This window comes from Mesoplodon bidens (assembly GCF_964165515.1).
Source record: "Mesoplodon bidens genome assembly, chromosome: 9".
In the NCBI taxonomy this organism is placed as follows: domain Eukaryota; kingdom Metazoa; phylum Chordata; class Mammalia; order Artiodactyla; family Ziphiidae; genus Mesoplodon; species Mesoplodon bidens.
This window is the reverse complement of record NC_138166.1, coordinates 60,212,128-60,226,991: the sequence shown is the minus strand read 5'-3', so window position 1 is coordinate 60,226,991 and position 14,864 is coordinate 60,212,128. Positions and strand designations below refer to the sequence as shown.

The 14,864-nt window shown below is 40.9% G+C and overlaps 2 protein-coding genes across 5 annotated transcripts in view; one reads left to right on the top strand and one right to left on the bottom strand.

The window, feature by feature from the left end:
- Positions 1–2,672, bottom strand: part of PLEKHA8 (pleckstrin homology domain containing A8) — a 59,857-nt gene extending 57,185 nt beyond the window's left edge. For 2 of the 3 annotated variants that reach the window (XR_014016587.1, XM_081243514.1), the window contains exon 1: positions 2,256–2,672. Coding sequence is in view for 1 of the 3 variants with exons in the window: in XM_081243514.1 (XP_081099640.1) it covers positions 2,256–2,295 (40 nt within the window). In the remaining 2 variants the exon portion in view is untranslated. The remainder of the gene's footprint in view (positions 1–2,255) is intronic. The other variant, XM_081243516.1, reaches the window with a different exon arrangement.
- Positions 2,673–4,403: 1,731 nt separating this feature from the next.
- Positions 4,404–14,641, top strand: FKBP14 (FKBP prolyl isomerase 14). 2 transcript variants are annotated; one of them, XM_081244909.1, is made up of 4 exons: positions 4,404–4,765; positions 7,550–7,701; positions 10,960–11,087; positions 13,460–14,641. In XM_081244909.1, exons 1-4 carry the CDS (start codon positions 4,569–4,571, stop codon positions 13,616–13,618), a joined length of 636 nt encoding a protein of 211 aa, XP_081101035.1. In that variant the 5' UTR covers positions 4,404–4,568; the 3' UTR covers positions 13,619–14,641. The 2 variants fall into 2 exon arrangements, with proteins under 2 accessions (XP_081101035.1, XP_081101036.1); XM_081244910.1 differs by lacking the exon at positions 13,460–14,641 and adding an exon at positions 11,378–13,450.
- The last annotated feature ends 223 nt before the right edge of the window (positions 14,642–14,864 follow it).

The following is a 14,864-nucleotide window of genomic DNA, read 5'->3' as shown; positions in this document are numbered from 1 at the left end:
TCCACTCAAATTTGGACATAAGGCATTCCATATCAAGCTGTGGACATGACGGAAATAAACTACACAAACGGGTTATGTACTCCCTTCGGAGAAAAGTTCAAAATGAACAAAAACTTAGACTGATATTACAGGTATTTTTAAATTACTATGTGCAAAACCATAAGAAAAAAAATGTTACCTTTAAAAACAAGTTTCAGGAGAAGAAAATTAGTGATGTCTTCATCAAAGCTTGTCATGAACACTCACAGTACGCTCTTTTGGGGGAGACTAACTTGCATAGAAGGGTGGAAGAAACAAAAGTGCATTTGCTCCTCCTAGGCTATTACCATTCCTTTCCAAAGTAAATGTATGTCCTAAGGAAAGAGAATGTGCTGAACCGTAAGTCTAAGTACACCCAGTGTGATGGGCTTCTATGAACAGTTTGTCCACAGTGAGGTGGCTTGTGGGCCATGGGAACAAGCAGCATGATGTAAGGACAGTCATCTCTGGCAATGGCTCCAGCGCCCCTTTTCTTTAGGGCTTCCACTATGGCATCACTCACAAAATTAACTTCTCTTACTTGGGGCAGAAAAAAGTAGACTCTTTTCCAACAGAACAGATGGTACAGGCACCACATGATGAAGATTCCAAAAGATCCTTCTAGAGAAATTTTGCTTTATTGAAGGATACATAAAAACAGTCAGGGGGAAAAAAGATATTTCATGACCAGGAAGTAGGTACAGTACCAAGAGACTAAACCTTCTATATAAAGGAGGGGGAGAAGAAGAAGAAAGAAGAGGCAAAAAAAAAAAAAAAAAAGGAGGGGGGGAGATGGAACAAAAGAAGGAAGAGTGTTGAGGATGAAAGAAAACAAGTTAAAAGGTGTGTGTGATGGAAAGGGGGTAAAGACCAAGACCAGCAACTAAATTTCCTTCAAGGGCATAAGATTATACATCTTAGAGTTTAGAGATACCTCAAAAGCAAATTACTTGATCAAGCACCCTCCCTTTAGGTTAGGAGAACGTTAGCCTCTGACATTCACTGGAGCCCAGCCATGAGGTATCCACATCTAATACAATCTCTTGACATCAAATGAAGGTCCTTGAAGCAAAGGGCAAGTCTTCTAAAACACCCCTCCTCACTCAGTTTCTACTAATGATCACAAGAAAAATAAACAGAACTCATTTGTAACCACACTATGCACAGGGAAGAGATTCTGGGTATACCCAACAGGTGCACCTTTAGCTGTGCTCTAGAACCTCATGAGTCACTATGCCAACTGCTCCTCCCAGACACAAATGTCCTTAAAACACCCCCAGAGAATCACACTACAACCTTAAAAAAAACTGTCCTACGGTCCCCTAGGATGGGAAAATACATCTCTGCCACTCTAAGAGATACTGGGAATATTTCTCATTTCAAATACATTGCTATTAAAATTTTAAGTGCCCACCTCATTTTCCATAATAAAAAGTTTAATTTCAAAAAAGTGCCTAGCACAGTTTCCAGAACACAGAAGGCTTTTATTTATATACTCATTTATGAAAATGCTCGGCCTGAATCATATTCGCAGCTGAAAAATAGTTACGACCTTCTCAAAATATGAAGTACTTCCACAAATTGCAAAGGGGGTGGGGTACTATTTTTAAGCCATTCTGCTCAGCGAAGCAAAAAAAGAGTTGCTAATGCTTGCATTTTATTTTACGGTAATTTCTGAGTCTGTAAAACAAAAAGAAATGCTCAGTGAGAAAACCAAAAACCTTGTGCATACTTTGGAACTGAGACGTAACTCTGATACCTTGGTCTGCACTCGGATGACTCTGCAGGTGACAAAGGGAAAGTGCTTGCTCTGGGGACTTTGTTTGAAAAAGGACCTTTCACCTCTGGGATTCCAGGTTACTGCTGGCATTTATTTGAAACCTTCTGAGACCAGCTCCTTCGCCAGAATTCGAGACTCCCAGAGGACCCCACTGCGGGAATCAGCGCCTCCCTCCCTCTGCCACCGAGGGCATCGTGCCTTTCAAGTCACCCCACATCTCAGGATTTCTTAGCTTTCCTCGAAGTGAGGAAAGCTACGGCCCTCACCCAGCCCCTACAGGGGGTTGGGTCTGTATAGCACGGGAGACATAGAACTGCTGTGGGGAAACATTCCCGGTCCGCGCAGGCCTCTCTGGTCTCAGGAGGGACCATGACCCCGACCCCCAGAAGGCGCGTCCCGACGCCACCCTCCCGCGGCTCAGACAAAGGACCAGAACTCTGGCACGCCTCCCACTCACCGCTCAGATAGTTGGTCCACTTGTACAGCACCCCCTCCATGGCGCCCGCGGCCACCTTGCCCTCGCCCGCCGGCCCCCTCACTGCCCCAGGCCCCAGGAGGCGAGGAGCACCGGCAGCAGGGCCATCGCCCGGCGCTGCCGAGCCGGCCACTCCCGGCGCCTAGGCCCGGTGCGGGGACACCCCGCGGGCCTCACATCCCGGGCCCGGGGGCGGGGTCACTGTGGCGGCCTCCGCACGTGAGGACGCAGCCGGCCGGTGGCCCGGCGCGCTGTCCTCAAGGAGGTCAAGGCACTGGGTTGGTCCGAGGGGCGGCTGAAGCCACCCAAGTGTCCCGAGTGAAGGAGCTGGTTGCTGGCGGCGCCACGGCGCGCTACCTGAATCCTCGACCCACGGAGCTCGGGGCCCGCTCGCGCATGCCCAGTGCACCGCTTGCGCGCCTGTTCCCAAAATCCACCCCGGGGTTTAGAGGCGCCGGCGCCATGGCTGATGTAGTGAGAGAGGCCCACGGGGAAAATGAGTCCTGGGAGGCAGGCTTCGGACTAAATGGAGGGTGAGAAGGGAGGAGGGAGGCCTCTGGGACGACGGTGGAACACAGTCCTGACTCAATGGTGCCATAGATGGGTTCCATCTCCAGATGTTTGGGAGCCACCGTGGCCCCTTAGGGTGCCCCCTGGATTCTAGTCTTCAGGATTCAATTCTTATTTCAAGGCTAATTAATCCCACGCACTTAAAGGCTATTGAGGTACCCAACAATAAGGCGTACGGAGATATGGGAATTTCACGATAGAATACTGTGTGTGGCCAGCGAGCGTAAACAGATGTTGTCTAAACTGTAGAACCTCGCAACAGGAAGTGTGGTCCGCGGACGGCAGCACTGACATTACCTAGGAGCTTCTCGGAATTGTAGGATCTCGCCACAAGCCCAGGAACTCCGGAATCGAACTTTGCATTTTAACAAGCTCTCTCGGGGGATTCCTATGCATATGAAAGTGTGAGAAAGGACTGTGCTAACGATATTTGACTAGGGAAAATGTTAACTATAGATTCAGTGGTAAAAGCAGGTTAGGAAACACAGTATACAATAGGATCCTAATTGTTTTAGGCATTTGTCACAAAACCATGCACCAAAATGTTAAGATGATTATTTCTGGATGGTGGCGTTACAGGAGATCTTTTTTCTTTCTTTCTTTTTCTTTAGTGTAAGGTTACCAGATTTAGCAAATAAAAACACAGAACAATTAATTCGTTGTTTATCTGAAATTCAAATTTAATTAGGCTCCTTTATTTTAACTGGAAACTCTAGTGCTTTCCAGTTTCTTCCAAATTGACTACAATGAACATGTATTGCTTTTGAAATTATGCGAAAAATGTAAAATTAAAAATTTTAAAGAAAGATGAGCCTGTGTAACTCGTAACTGTGATTACTACTTGAAAGCGGAGGTCTGCACGTCCTTATCCTTGATAGAGACTATTATTGACCCTCTACACTAAGGTCCTCTAAAATTATTAGCAGCCATAATGTTGTGCAGCATTGTAGAATGAATCAGAAGATGGTTTGATGGCGGAGCTCAATTCCTTTTGGGGCTGAACAACCTTAAGCAGGACACTTAACCTCTCCTAGCCAAAATATACTTATCTTTTAATGGGATAAAAGAATCTGCCTTACCGGCAGTGTAGAGAGGCTCATGAAGAACGGGAAAGCACTTTGTGAAACCTAAACCACTGTTCAAGTCTTTATCGTTCATATCCTAAGTTAAATAATAAGCAATTACTATTGGGAGGCCTCTCACCAACGGTGAGGGTAAACGAGTCTTTCCTGAGACCTGGACTTCACACCCTGGCCGGGTTCTTTACAGCTGTGAATCTGTCGAAGTTTCCGGTTAGCTCCGCGTTCCACCCCTCTCTCAAAGTCCGAGGTTGTGGAATTCTGTAATCCTCCGGGCTCCAGGACCTCACCGGGTGGTTCGCCTCTGGGCTACCGCCCTGCTCGGCCGGGTGGTAAATTACATTGTTGTAGAGTCATTGGCTTGAGAGGCTCCTGAGGGACAGCACCGCGAGCCAACGGGAGCTCGCGCTTTCCAGGGGGCAGTGTTGTAAGAGCCAGTCAAGGGCCGGGTTTGGGTTTAACTCTTTAGAGGTGAGTTCTTAGTGAGTGGGAAAGTTGGTGGTGAATGTGCCACGTCTGCTAGGAAGGGGGAGTCATGAACTTGCCAGAGGCTGTTGTCTTTAAGTCTTCAACTACATCCTTAACTCTATGAGGTCGAGGGGCCCTTTTTGTGTTTTTGTAGCAACTTGTTTCCCGCCCTGGTAACATGAGGCTTTTCTTGTGGAACGCGGTCCTGACGCTTTTAGTCACTTCTTTGAGTGGGGCTCTGATCCCTGAACCAGAAGTGAAGATTGAAGTGCTCCAGAAGCCGTTTATCTGCCATCGCAAGACCAAAGGAGGGGATTTGATGTTGGTCCACTATGAAGGCTACTTAGAAAAGGACGGCTCCTTATTTCACTCCACGTGAGTAATTATACCCTGCAGGTAAAATAGTAAAGAACCCACCCACATATGCCAGCTCTTGGGCAGGAACAGTGGCGTGTACCAGCTTTATCCCTCTTGAAAAAAACTGAAATATCTAATTTCTTAGTTTGGGGAAAGGAAATTGTTTAAAGCCAATCGTATATAACAAGGCCTTTGAAGGTCTTATTGGAAACATGTGGTCAGGATAAAGCAGTAATTTTTTTAATTATAAAAATTAGAACTAGAATTTCTGAAATGCTGTAGAAATATCTAGGTGTATAATTAGGCAATAAGTAGAAAAGCCTTAAAGGAATTCTCATTTCTCAAACTTTGTTCCTGAGGGAAACTAACTCAATTCCATTTTTATTTTGGTGTAGGTGAAATTTACTTAAACTTTTCATAGCAACTTCATGAGCAGAATATACAATCATTTATTTGCTTATTGTAGGTTATGTTAATGCTAGTCCATTGACCTAACTTTCTGATAGATGCCACTTCGGTCAAGGCACAGGACCACGATTTGTTTCATTATTTGTTTCTTTCTAGAAATTCAAAGACTTCATTGATGGGTGTGGGTGTGGTTACGGAAGATTAATTCAATACCTACAGTGAAGGATTTTCAGGTGGTTACACTATTACTATTTCTGTTTTATAAAGAAAGAAATTGCAACATGGAAAACTTTTACAAGTGTAATGATTTCCAATTAGGCATTGATTCTCTAATTCCATTCCAAAGTATTTACTGGACATTTCTTTATGTTAGGCCCTTTGTTTGACACTAGGGAGATTTTTAAAATCTGGCTTCTCTCCATCCTCATCCATTCATTCATCTATTCATCAATCAAATCCTTAATGAGTCAGGCCCTGGGGATGCAAAGATGACTACGAGTGGGTTCTTCTCCTCTAGAAAAACACGGTCTACAGAGGGGAGGAAGACAACTCATGATGTAAAGTACAGAATGTTCAAAGTGCTCACAAAGCATAACGGACTCTGGACATAATCATGCTCTGAGAGATGGGGAAAGAGAACGACTTCCCAGGGATCATAATTGAGATGGGCCTTGAAAGATGGGTGGAGGTTTCTTGGTGGAGAATGAGGACGGGAGGACATCCCAGGTAGGGGGAATGGCGTGAACTAAAGCAGTGAAGCCTCGTGGCCCTTCCTGACCTCGTTTTCTGATAAACTGCCTTTACTGGGCATTCCGATCTGGTGTGTCATGAGGTTTTGAAGTCAGTGGCACTCTTCTCTGAACTCCGTTAGCCTTTGCAAAAAGTTCCAAGATGAGGGCATGCCATAGAATTCTCAACAGCCCTATCTTTTTTTATCAACAAGGCTGGTGCCACAGTGGACATTAAACAATATTATGATTTGCATTTGAAACTTCCAATTACATTTTTTATTTTTAGTCTGATCTGTTTTAGACCCAGCCTGCTTTCTTTCAGGTCTCAGAACCAAAAGCCTGTGTGGACCCTGGTGGTAACCGCTTGACATTATTTAGCACTTTGCTACTAAAGTTTTAGTACCTGAAGAGGGGAATATTGTCATGCAGCCTCCATGTAAATGGCCAAAACCTGCTAACTCTCAGTATTATAAAGAAGTACCATCAAATGATCAGTTTATAAAGCATGTTCATTATTTCGAGACCCGTAGCCTATGTGGTAAATAGCCTAAGTCCTTTACCATGACAAGAAATGTGCCAAAACTGTTGGCAGTGCTGGGTGGTAGATTATTTCTTCTTTCTTTATTCTTTTCTAGCCTTCCCCTATTTTCTATGGTTCCCATTTTGCTACTTTGATCATGGGGGAAATTAAGGAAAAGAAGTGATGGCCTTTACCTAGATTTAGTAACCATGGTACCTGTGAAGCCTAGAAGAGTGACTTCCGTTTCTCAACTACAAGATATCCTTGAATAGAACACTTTCCTTATTGCACTAAGAGGGAACTAACTGGGGCTCAGATACTACTCAGCCCACAAGCCCCTCCAGTAGCTCAGCAGGTTGGTTTTCTTAGGCTGGCCTCTCTCCAACTCATAAGCCAGGATATCTTGACCATTTCCTTCTTCCCCAGTCCTTGAGGGGCCACTCCTCCAGACTTCTTTGCATAGCCCCACAGTAAACGCCTGGGGAGAGAACTAGGCCAGGGTCTGAGTGGGGATTCAGGGTTGAAGAGCAGCCTCTTGCACTTATCAGAGCCATCAGCAGGCTACACATCAGGAAAGGTTGTAGGCAGGATATAAGACACTGCACTCCTGACTCCACTGTGCATGTGGGCATGGACCCGTGAGCATTGGCAGTAAATTCTTAGCTTCTCATTCTCCTTCCCAAACTCATCCATTTTCCATTATTTTATCCCTTTTCTGCATTCTAGTGGTCTTCCTGGGACAGCATCATTTTGTGATTAAGACTTTGAACTTTGGAGCTGGGTCAGATACTGGCACACTCCTCTGTACAATGGGGGTAATAATGGTACTTATATCATATTATCATTGTTAGACTTAAAAGAAGCAAAGCATTTAGGATAATACCTGTATACAGTAAATGCTGAGTTGTTTTTATTATTATTCCCTCTGCCAGCTCTAGCAAATTCAGCTATGTGAAATTTGCATCAAGAAAGGTGGGAAGTGAAATGAATTACTATAGAGTTTGACATGTGCATGTGTGCTATTTTCATTAATTTCCAAACTAATAAAATTAATCAGTCATGGGTGGAAATGTTACACCACAGCAACAAAAAAATAATGATAAAGTTACTAAGGAGTTCTAATGTGTTTTCTTTCTATTGTAGTCACAAACATAACAATGGTCAGCCTATTTGGTTTACCCTGGGCATCCTGGAGGCTCTCAAAGGTTGGGACCAGGGCTTGCAGGGAATGTGTGTAGGAGAGAAGAGAAAGCTCATCATTCCTCCTGCCTTGGGCTATGGAAAAGAAGGAAAAGGTAATAACAATTCTACAGTTTTACTACAGCATTAGAATTCTTCTCTGGATTAGGGATAGAAGTTACTAACTACTATGTATTTTTTTCTAGAAGTAAATAGAGGACTTGTATATCTTAGGAAAATATAATTGCCTTGATTAGCATTTGAAATGGCCAATTAAGGCCATAATATGTAAATGGTCAACTGAGCTAATAAGGAAAAACGTTCTGAAATCTCAACTCTATTATTAATATTGCTCACCAATATGGCGGGTTTTGTTTGTTTGTTTGTTTTTGGCCGCACCACCTGACATGTGGGATCTTAGTTCCCCAACCAGGGATTGAACCCATGCCCTCTGCAGTGGAAGCACAGAGTCTTAACCACTAGACCGCCAGGGAAGCCCCTGGTGGGTTTTTTTTAATGGTGGTATTATTTCCATAACATGATGTTTACCATTTTAACCATTTTTAAGTGTACAGTTCAGTGGCATTAAGTACATTCACATTGTTGTGCCAGCGTCACCACTATCCATCTCTAAGACTTTTTTATCCTCCCCAGTTGAAACTTACCAATTTGTTTTCACAATGCAAAGACTACTCAACATAATTGTTTTGATGAGTCAAACATTTGAAATATAGATTAGTTAGGCATTAAATGCAGTTTTAGATGTGGGCTGTGTGTGACTCACAAATGAAGTCTCCCACGACAGAGGTCTTATGGGAGTTAATTTTCATCTTTGTTTTTTGTTTGTTTGTTTGTTTTTTGCGGTATGCGGGCCTCTCACTGTTGTGGCCTCTCCCGTTGCGGAGCACAGGCTCTGGACGCGCAGGCTCAGCAGCCATGGCTCACGGGCCCAGCTGCTCCACGGCATGTGGGATCTTCCCGGACCGGGGCACGAACCCGTGTCCCCTGCATCAGCAGGCGGACTCTCAACCACTGCGCTACCAGGGAAGCCCTCATCTTTGTTTTAAAGTTGTTTTATAAAGTTTTTGATAATTTATTTAAATGAATAATGGAGTGACGTGAAATGAGTTTAATAAAGCAGAAGCAAGTGGGCTAGTTGGTCCAGGGAGCCTTTGTGCTAGTTGTTCTAGGGCAGCCAATAACACCTGTTGCTTAGGTGGGAACCCATGCAGTTTTCCAAAGGGCTATTTACAAGAAGCCTGAAGATGTTTACATGCATGTATCCTGTAATTCCTTTATTAGAATCTTACCTAAGGGAATAGTCTGGTATTGGGAGAAAGGTTCATAAACAGGGATGTGCATCACTTGTTATTTCTAATAGCAAAAAGACTGGAACCAGCTTAAGTGTATAATGAAAAGGGTGTATCTAAATAAAATATGGCCCAGTTATTTCTTTTTATTTATTTATTTTTTTGAGGTACGCGGGCCTCTCACTGTTGTGGCCTCTCCCGTTGCAGAGCACAGGCTCCGGACACGCAGGCTCAGCAGCCATGGCTCACGGGCCTAGCCGCTCCGCGGCATGTGGGATCTTCCCGGACCGGGGCATGAACCCATGTCCCCTGCATCGGCAGGCTGACTCTCAACCACTGTGCCACCAGGGAAGCCCAGCCCAGTTATTTCTAAATGGCATTTTAAAGATTTTAAAAATTACATCTAAAATATGTATGATATAATGTTATATTTATAAAGGTAGAAAATGAAGATATATATATTATGATAGTAAGTATTAGGAAAAAATATATACACATACAAAGTGAATCACAAGGAAATAAATAATGTTAATAATGGACAGTGGTTCTGGGAGTTATTTTTATTTCTGGTTCTGTCTCTTCCACATTCTCTACAATGGGCACACATTATATAATGAGAAAGAAAAAAAATTTTAAGAAGTCATCAGAACTAGACAGAAAACCACTCTGACGTAGTAGAAATACAGACTTCACAGCATCCTGAAGTCCAAGCTTAACCATTTACAAGGTGGGGATTATGATTTCCTAGCCCCAGTGTACTGAGAAGAAAATAGGTGTCATATGTGAAGTATTACATATTCTAAATGGATCTTGCTATGTAAATCTTATGCATAGAATAGGATTTACTAACAAAATTCAATTCTTATTTTAATAATGATCCTTTTAGAGAAGTATCTAGAAAATGTTTCTCTGATGTTTAAACATTTCTTTCACTTTCCTGTATCTTTGTCTCACCTTTAATATTTATGTATATAGTATTAGTCCATTTCTCTTTCTCCATACTCTATTTGACTTGATTTTATTTTATAACGAGTAGAGATCTGAATCTGAGTCATTTCCTTCAAACAGAATAACATGAAACTAATTCTGCTAATACGTATTTAAACACTAATTTTGTAGTTTTTTAGTACCATGTTTGCATGCCTCCTTTTGGAAAGATACCAGTTTTATCGATGACCTCTAGTGCATGCCCTTCTCTGTCTAGATCTGGAATGGTAAGCTTCGGCACACAGTGTAAGTTTTGTTCTTTTGGTGCTTACAGATGCTCTTTAATGGGATGAGGGGGTGGGGCACTGAGAAATATTTGTAATGTTTACCCGGACCTGTATGTTAAATATAGTTATAAAGAAACACGTTGAAAAAAAATTGTCCATGTTTCCCAGAAGTTTTTTGTTTGTTTTGGTTCGGGTTTGGTTTTTTTTAAAGTCCCTGGGGCTTTAACAAAGCTCTTTTCACTTTAAAAGATTTTTATCTCCCTTCTCAGAAATTTGCTTTAATGTCTCCCCTCCCATGGAACTTCATCAACATGTGTTAAATTTGCTTCCAGATGAGAAAACTGAGGCTTAAAGAGGGGCAGGTGTGAGCCTCAATCCCAGTGTGAAACCAGAGCTCATTCAGTTATATACTGCCTCCCAGTGGTGGAAATGGCAGTACTATATGTATTTCTAGGCCAGGACTTTTTGACCCAAAAGTTAGTAAATCATTTGTACTATAATTAACTCTTAATTATCTAAGGCCCATTAAGTCATTCTTGACATATAATATGTAACCTCTTAATTATATTTGAAATTTAATACTCAGACCATGAGGCATATCTGTGTGTGTGTGCAAAACAATTTTTAATTGCAAAGCCAAAAACACATTGTTTTTGATCTAATAGTTTGGATTGTTCCTTATTTACTTTGTTTGAATAAACTATAAGTAATTTCTATATATGGGACAATCTTAGAAAGGCTCTTTATCTAATTCAATTAAAACAGTATTTTGTTTAGTACCACAAGTTTTCTATCATCAAAACTTTGGGATCTATTTAATAAAATTAACCCCTCTCCCTCTTCATGTCAGGTAAAATTCCCCCAGAGAGTACACTGATATTCAACATCGATCTCCTAGAGATTCGAAATGGACCAAGATCCCATGAATCATTCCAAGAAATGGATCTTAATGATGACTGGAAACTCTCTAAAGATGAGGTGATCCTTCCTTTTTCTTTCTTCCTTTCTTCCTTTCTCTCTTTCCTTCTCTCTCCCCCTCTTCCTTTTTTCCTCCCTTCCTCCCTCCCTCCCTCCATTCCTTTCTTTTAGCTCACTTTTTAAGAAATATATTTTAAAATAAAATTTATTTTTGTGTAACATGTTATTTATAAGTTTTCTTAAACACTGATGCTTTGAAAATTGACTTTTTTTTAATAGGAAATCATTGTTTTGGAAAGAAATATATTGAGACTTTTCATTCTTTTGCTTTTTTTCTCCTTAATGCTTAGGGTTCAGTGTATCTTGCTCTCGCCCTGAGTTTTTGAAGATCTGTTTTGCCAAGACAATTCCCGTTTTGGAGCTACGATATAAGAAACGTAGATGTCCTGCAAAATATCTCACGTGGACAGTTTCTGTTTAAAACTTTAGACTGGCTGTTAAATGAGTTGCATAGTGATTTTCTAGCAGTTAGCATCAGCAAGCCGATCACATGCTCAGTTTTGCTCAGGTTAGGAGACCCCAGTCTGGATTTTCCACAGTAGGAGACCTTTCCTAGCCCGCACAGGGTCCTGGTGTTGAGTAAGGAGAAAGGAAGACGACTTCTCTCTATAATTTATTTAGGTGTTTGCAGCTGTTGCTACACATACCTGTCTTAGTCTGGCTTCTGTGGGGAAAGAAGTGGAGGTAGATATCTAGCCTTATGTTTTTTGTCTACCTGTATTCTCCATTCTGGCTTGGCTGGTCAGAAATCAAGTCCCTTTTTATGCTTTAACCAATTTCATTCTAATGGCTAGGAAATGATTGTCTTTTTTTTTTAATATAAATTTATTTATTTTTGGCTGTGTTGGGTCTTTGTTGCTGCACGCGGGCTTTCTCTAGTTGCAGTGAGGGGGGCTACTCTTCGTTGCGGTGCGTGGGCTTCTCATTGCAGTGGCTTCTCTTGTTGTGGAGCACGGGCTCTAAGCACGTGGGCTTCAGTAGTTGTGGCTCGTGAGCTCTAGAGCGCAGGCTTAGTAGTGGTGGCATACGGGGCATAGTTGCTCCGCAGCATGTGGGATCTTCCCAGACTGGGGATTGAACCCGTGTGCCCTGCACTGGCAGGTGAATTCTTATCCAGTGCACCACCAGGGAAGTCCCAATGATTAAGTCTTAAGACATGTTGTTATAAACCGCAGAGTCATGATCCACAGCTACTAAATTCATAACACCTCAGAGTGTTATCAGTCATGGACTTTTTTCTATCCAAGATAAATTTGAATTCCTTTTCATTAAAAAAATCTTGAATAAAAAACATTCACATGGTTCAAAAACATCAATTCAATATAAAAAGATTTATTAAGAAGTCATTCTCCCACCCACATCCTCTTCTACCATGTGACCTCCCCCTTCATATCCAGTTTTACTAGTTTCTAACAAACCCTTCCAGTGTTTCTTTATACAAATACTAGCAAGCATGAATATATATTCTTACTTCCCCCTTGCTTACACAAGAAGTAGCATACTATACATATACTGTTTGACATCTCACTTTATTCACACAATATACCCTGGAGACATGTTCTACATTAGTCCATAGAGTTTCATTGTTACTGCCCCCCCTGCTTTTTAACAACTGCATTAAATCCCCTGAATCTTAAAAATAAACATACACTATATGTTTGCATGTTGGTGGTAGGGGGAGGAGAGAAGATTTGAAAGTGCTGATCTAACAGAGGAATAATAGGGATATGATTCAAAATGAAAATATAGGTTGAATTGCATTATGGTGAATCTAGTAGGTAATTGGGGGCAATATTTTGTTTATATATTTAAATATCTGTATAAAAATGGAAACTTTTAGTCTTAAATACCCATCAGGCTGGATTTTGCTTTAACTTCTGAGATCGGAAGGTCATGTGGCGTGATTACAGCCAGTCCACAGCAGGTACTATTCCCAGACGCCTACTTAAAATTTAAAAAGGCCATCATTTAATCTGATTTTAAGAGAAATATCTGGAATTCTGACCCTTCTTAGAAAATAAGATGTGGATAATCGGTGGATTGAAAGATAGCAGTCTTTCAAATGCTTGGCTTTATTTAGACTTGGATTAAGAACACGTAATATGCTTTCACTGTGTGTTTTTCCCATGATATAAGCCATATCTTTGCCTCTGAGCAAAATTTTGTGTCTCTACTGTAGCACTATAGCAACAGCTTTTAAGGGGAAAAATTCCTTATAATTCCTTTACTATCATTAGAAATATATCATAAGGTAGTTGTTTAGTAGTTGTTAAATGTAACTAATTGCACTACCCATCCAGTCTGTGATATTGATTGGCTCGATGTGGGTGTCCTATGAATTAGAATTATTAATGTGACCCATTATTTTGTAGGTTAAAGTGTATTTAAAGAAGGAGTTTGAAAAGCATGGTGCAGTGGTGAATGAAAGTCATCATGATGTTTTGGTGGAGGATATTTTTGATAAAGAAGATGAAGACAAAGATGGATTTATATCTGCCAGAGAATTTACATATAAACATGATGAATTATAGACACATGTCTGCCCATTTTATATAGCATCCATCCTTAAAAGAGAGGGTAACCATCTTGAAAGAAAGTCTTATTTGTTAACTATGTTCTGTTCATGCTTTGGTTTTTATTTTTATATATTTTTCTGAATATTATTAGAAGAACCCCTTAGGGCTTCTAAGTACCCATTTCTTTCTGGTAGGTTATTAGGAAGAAAAAATTGATTTGTCTTTGAATAGAAGACTTCTGGATCATTTTCCACTTTTACATATGAAGCCTTATGTTTTACTTGCTTACTTGTAATTTTAAAATATTGCCACTGGGTGCGTGCCCAACATAAGATCAGGTTATAGCACAAATCAGCACCCTCTGTTTCTTCTTCCCTCTATTTTCTCCAAGTTAGATGCTGATATTTGAAAAGCCTTTTGCAATAGCCCAAGGCTTATTATTTTCATGTTGTAATGAAACAGTGTGTCTGTAAGTGCCTTTGAGTCTCTGCTTGAGGACAAGGGGAAAATGGTTGTTGAGCCCTATGTTTAAGAGTTACTGCTTTACTGAGGAGATGTGCAAAGCTGAAATGAGTAAAGTTAATAATTTATAAATATGTTTACAGTGAAATATTCTGCCTGGGATTTAAGCTACATAAGGTTGGGTTCCTAGTGATGAATGACCTATTGTGATTAATAGAACAAATTATTTATGTGTTTATTTCTTCATAATAAAATGTGTCAAAGTACTGTAGAGGAGGTAAAGAGTTGTATTGAGTCAGTGTTTACTTTTTAAGGCTGGAAGATCACCCTTCCTGGTTCTTTAATTAACAAAGTCTATAACTAATGTATTATACTATAGTAACATTGTCTTATAAGAGAAATGAGTAATACAATAAAAATTTTCCTATTTCTGCCTCATCAAAAAAATGAGGCAGACTCACAGTAGCTACTATTGAATACAGGTCTATCCTGGATCAAAAAGTTGATGATTTTATAATTTTATCTTAAATTGGAATTTTTCCTTAATACTTTAAAAAAGTGCCCAAATATCCATTTGCTAAGAAGAGTCCTTTATAAGTTTACAAAGTGATCTCAAGTGCATCATTGTCTGATTCTCATTAGTCTGAAGCCTATGGAGAAAAGAGGGTAGATCTTAATGTATCTATTTTATAGATGAGGGAATTGTCATTAAGAGAGACTGACTGTTGTGCCCAAGGTCAACAACTAACTTATAGAACCAGATTTCAGTCCCCAAGTTATGTCTCTATTGCCCTCTACT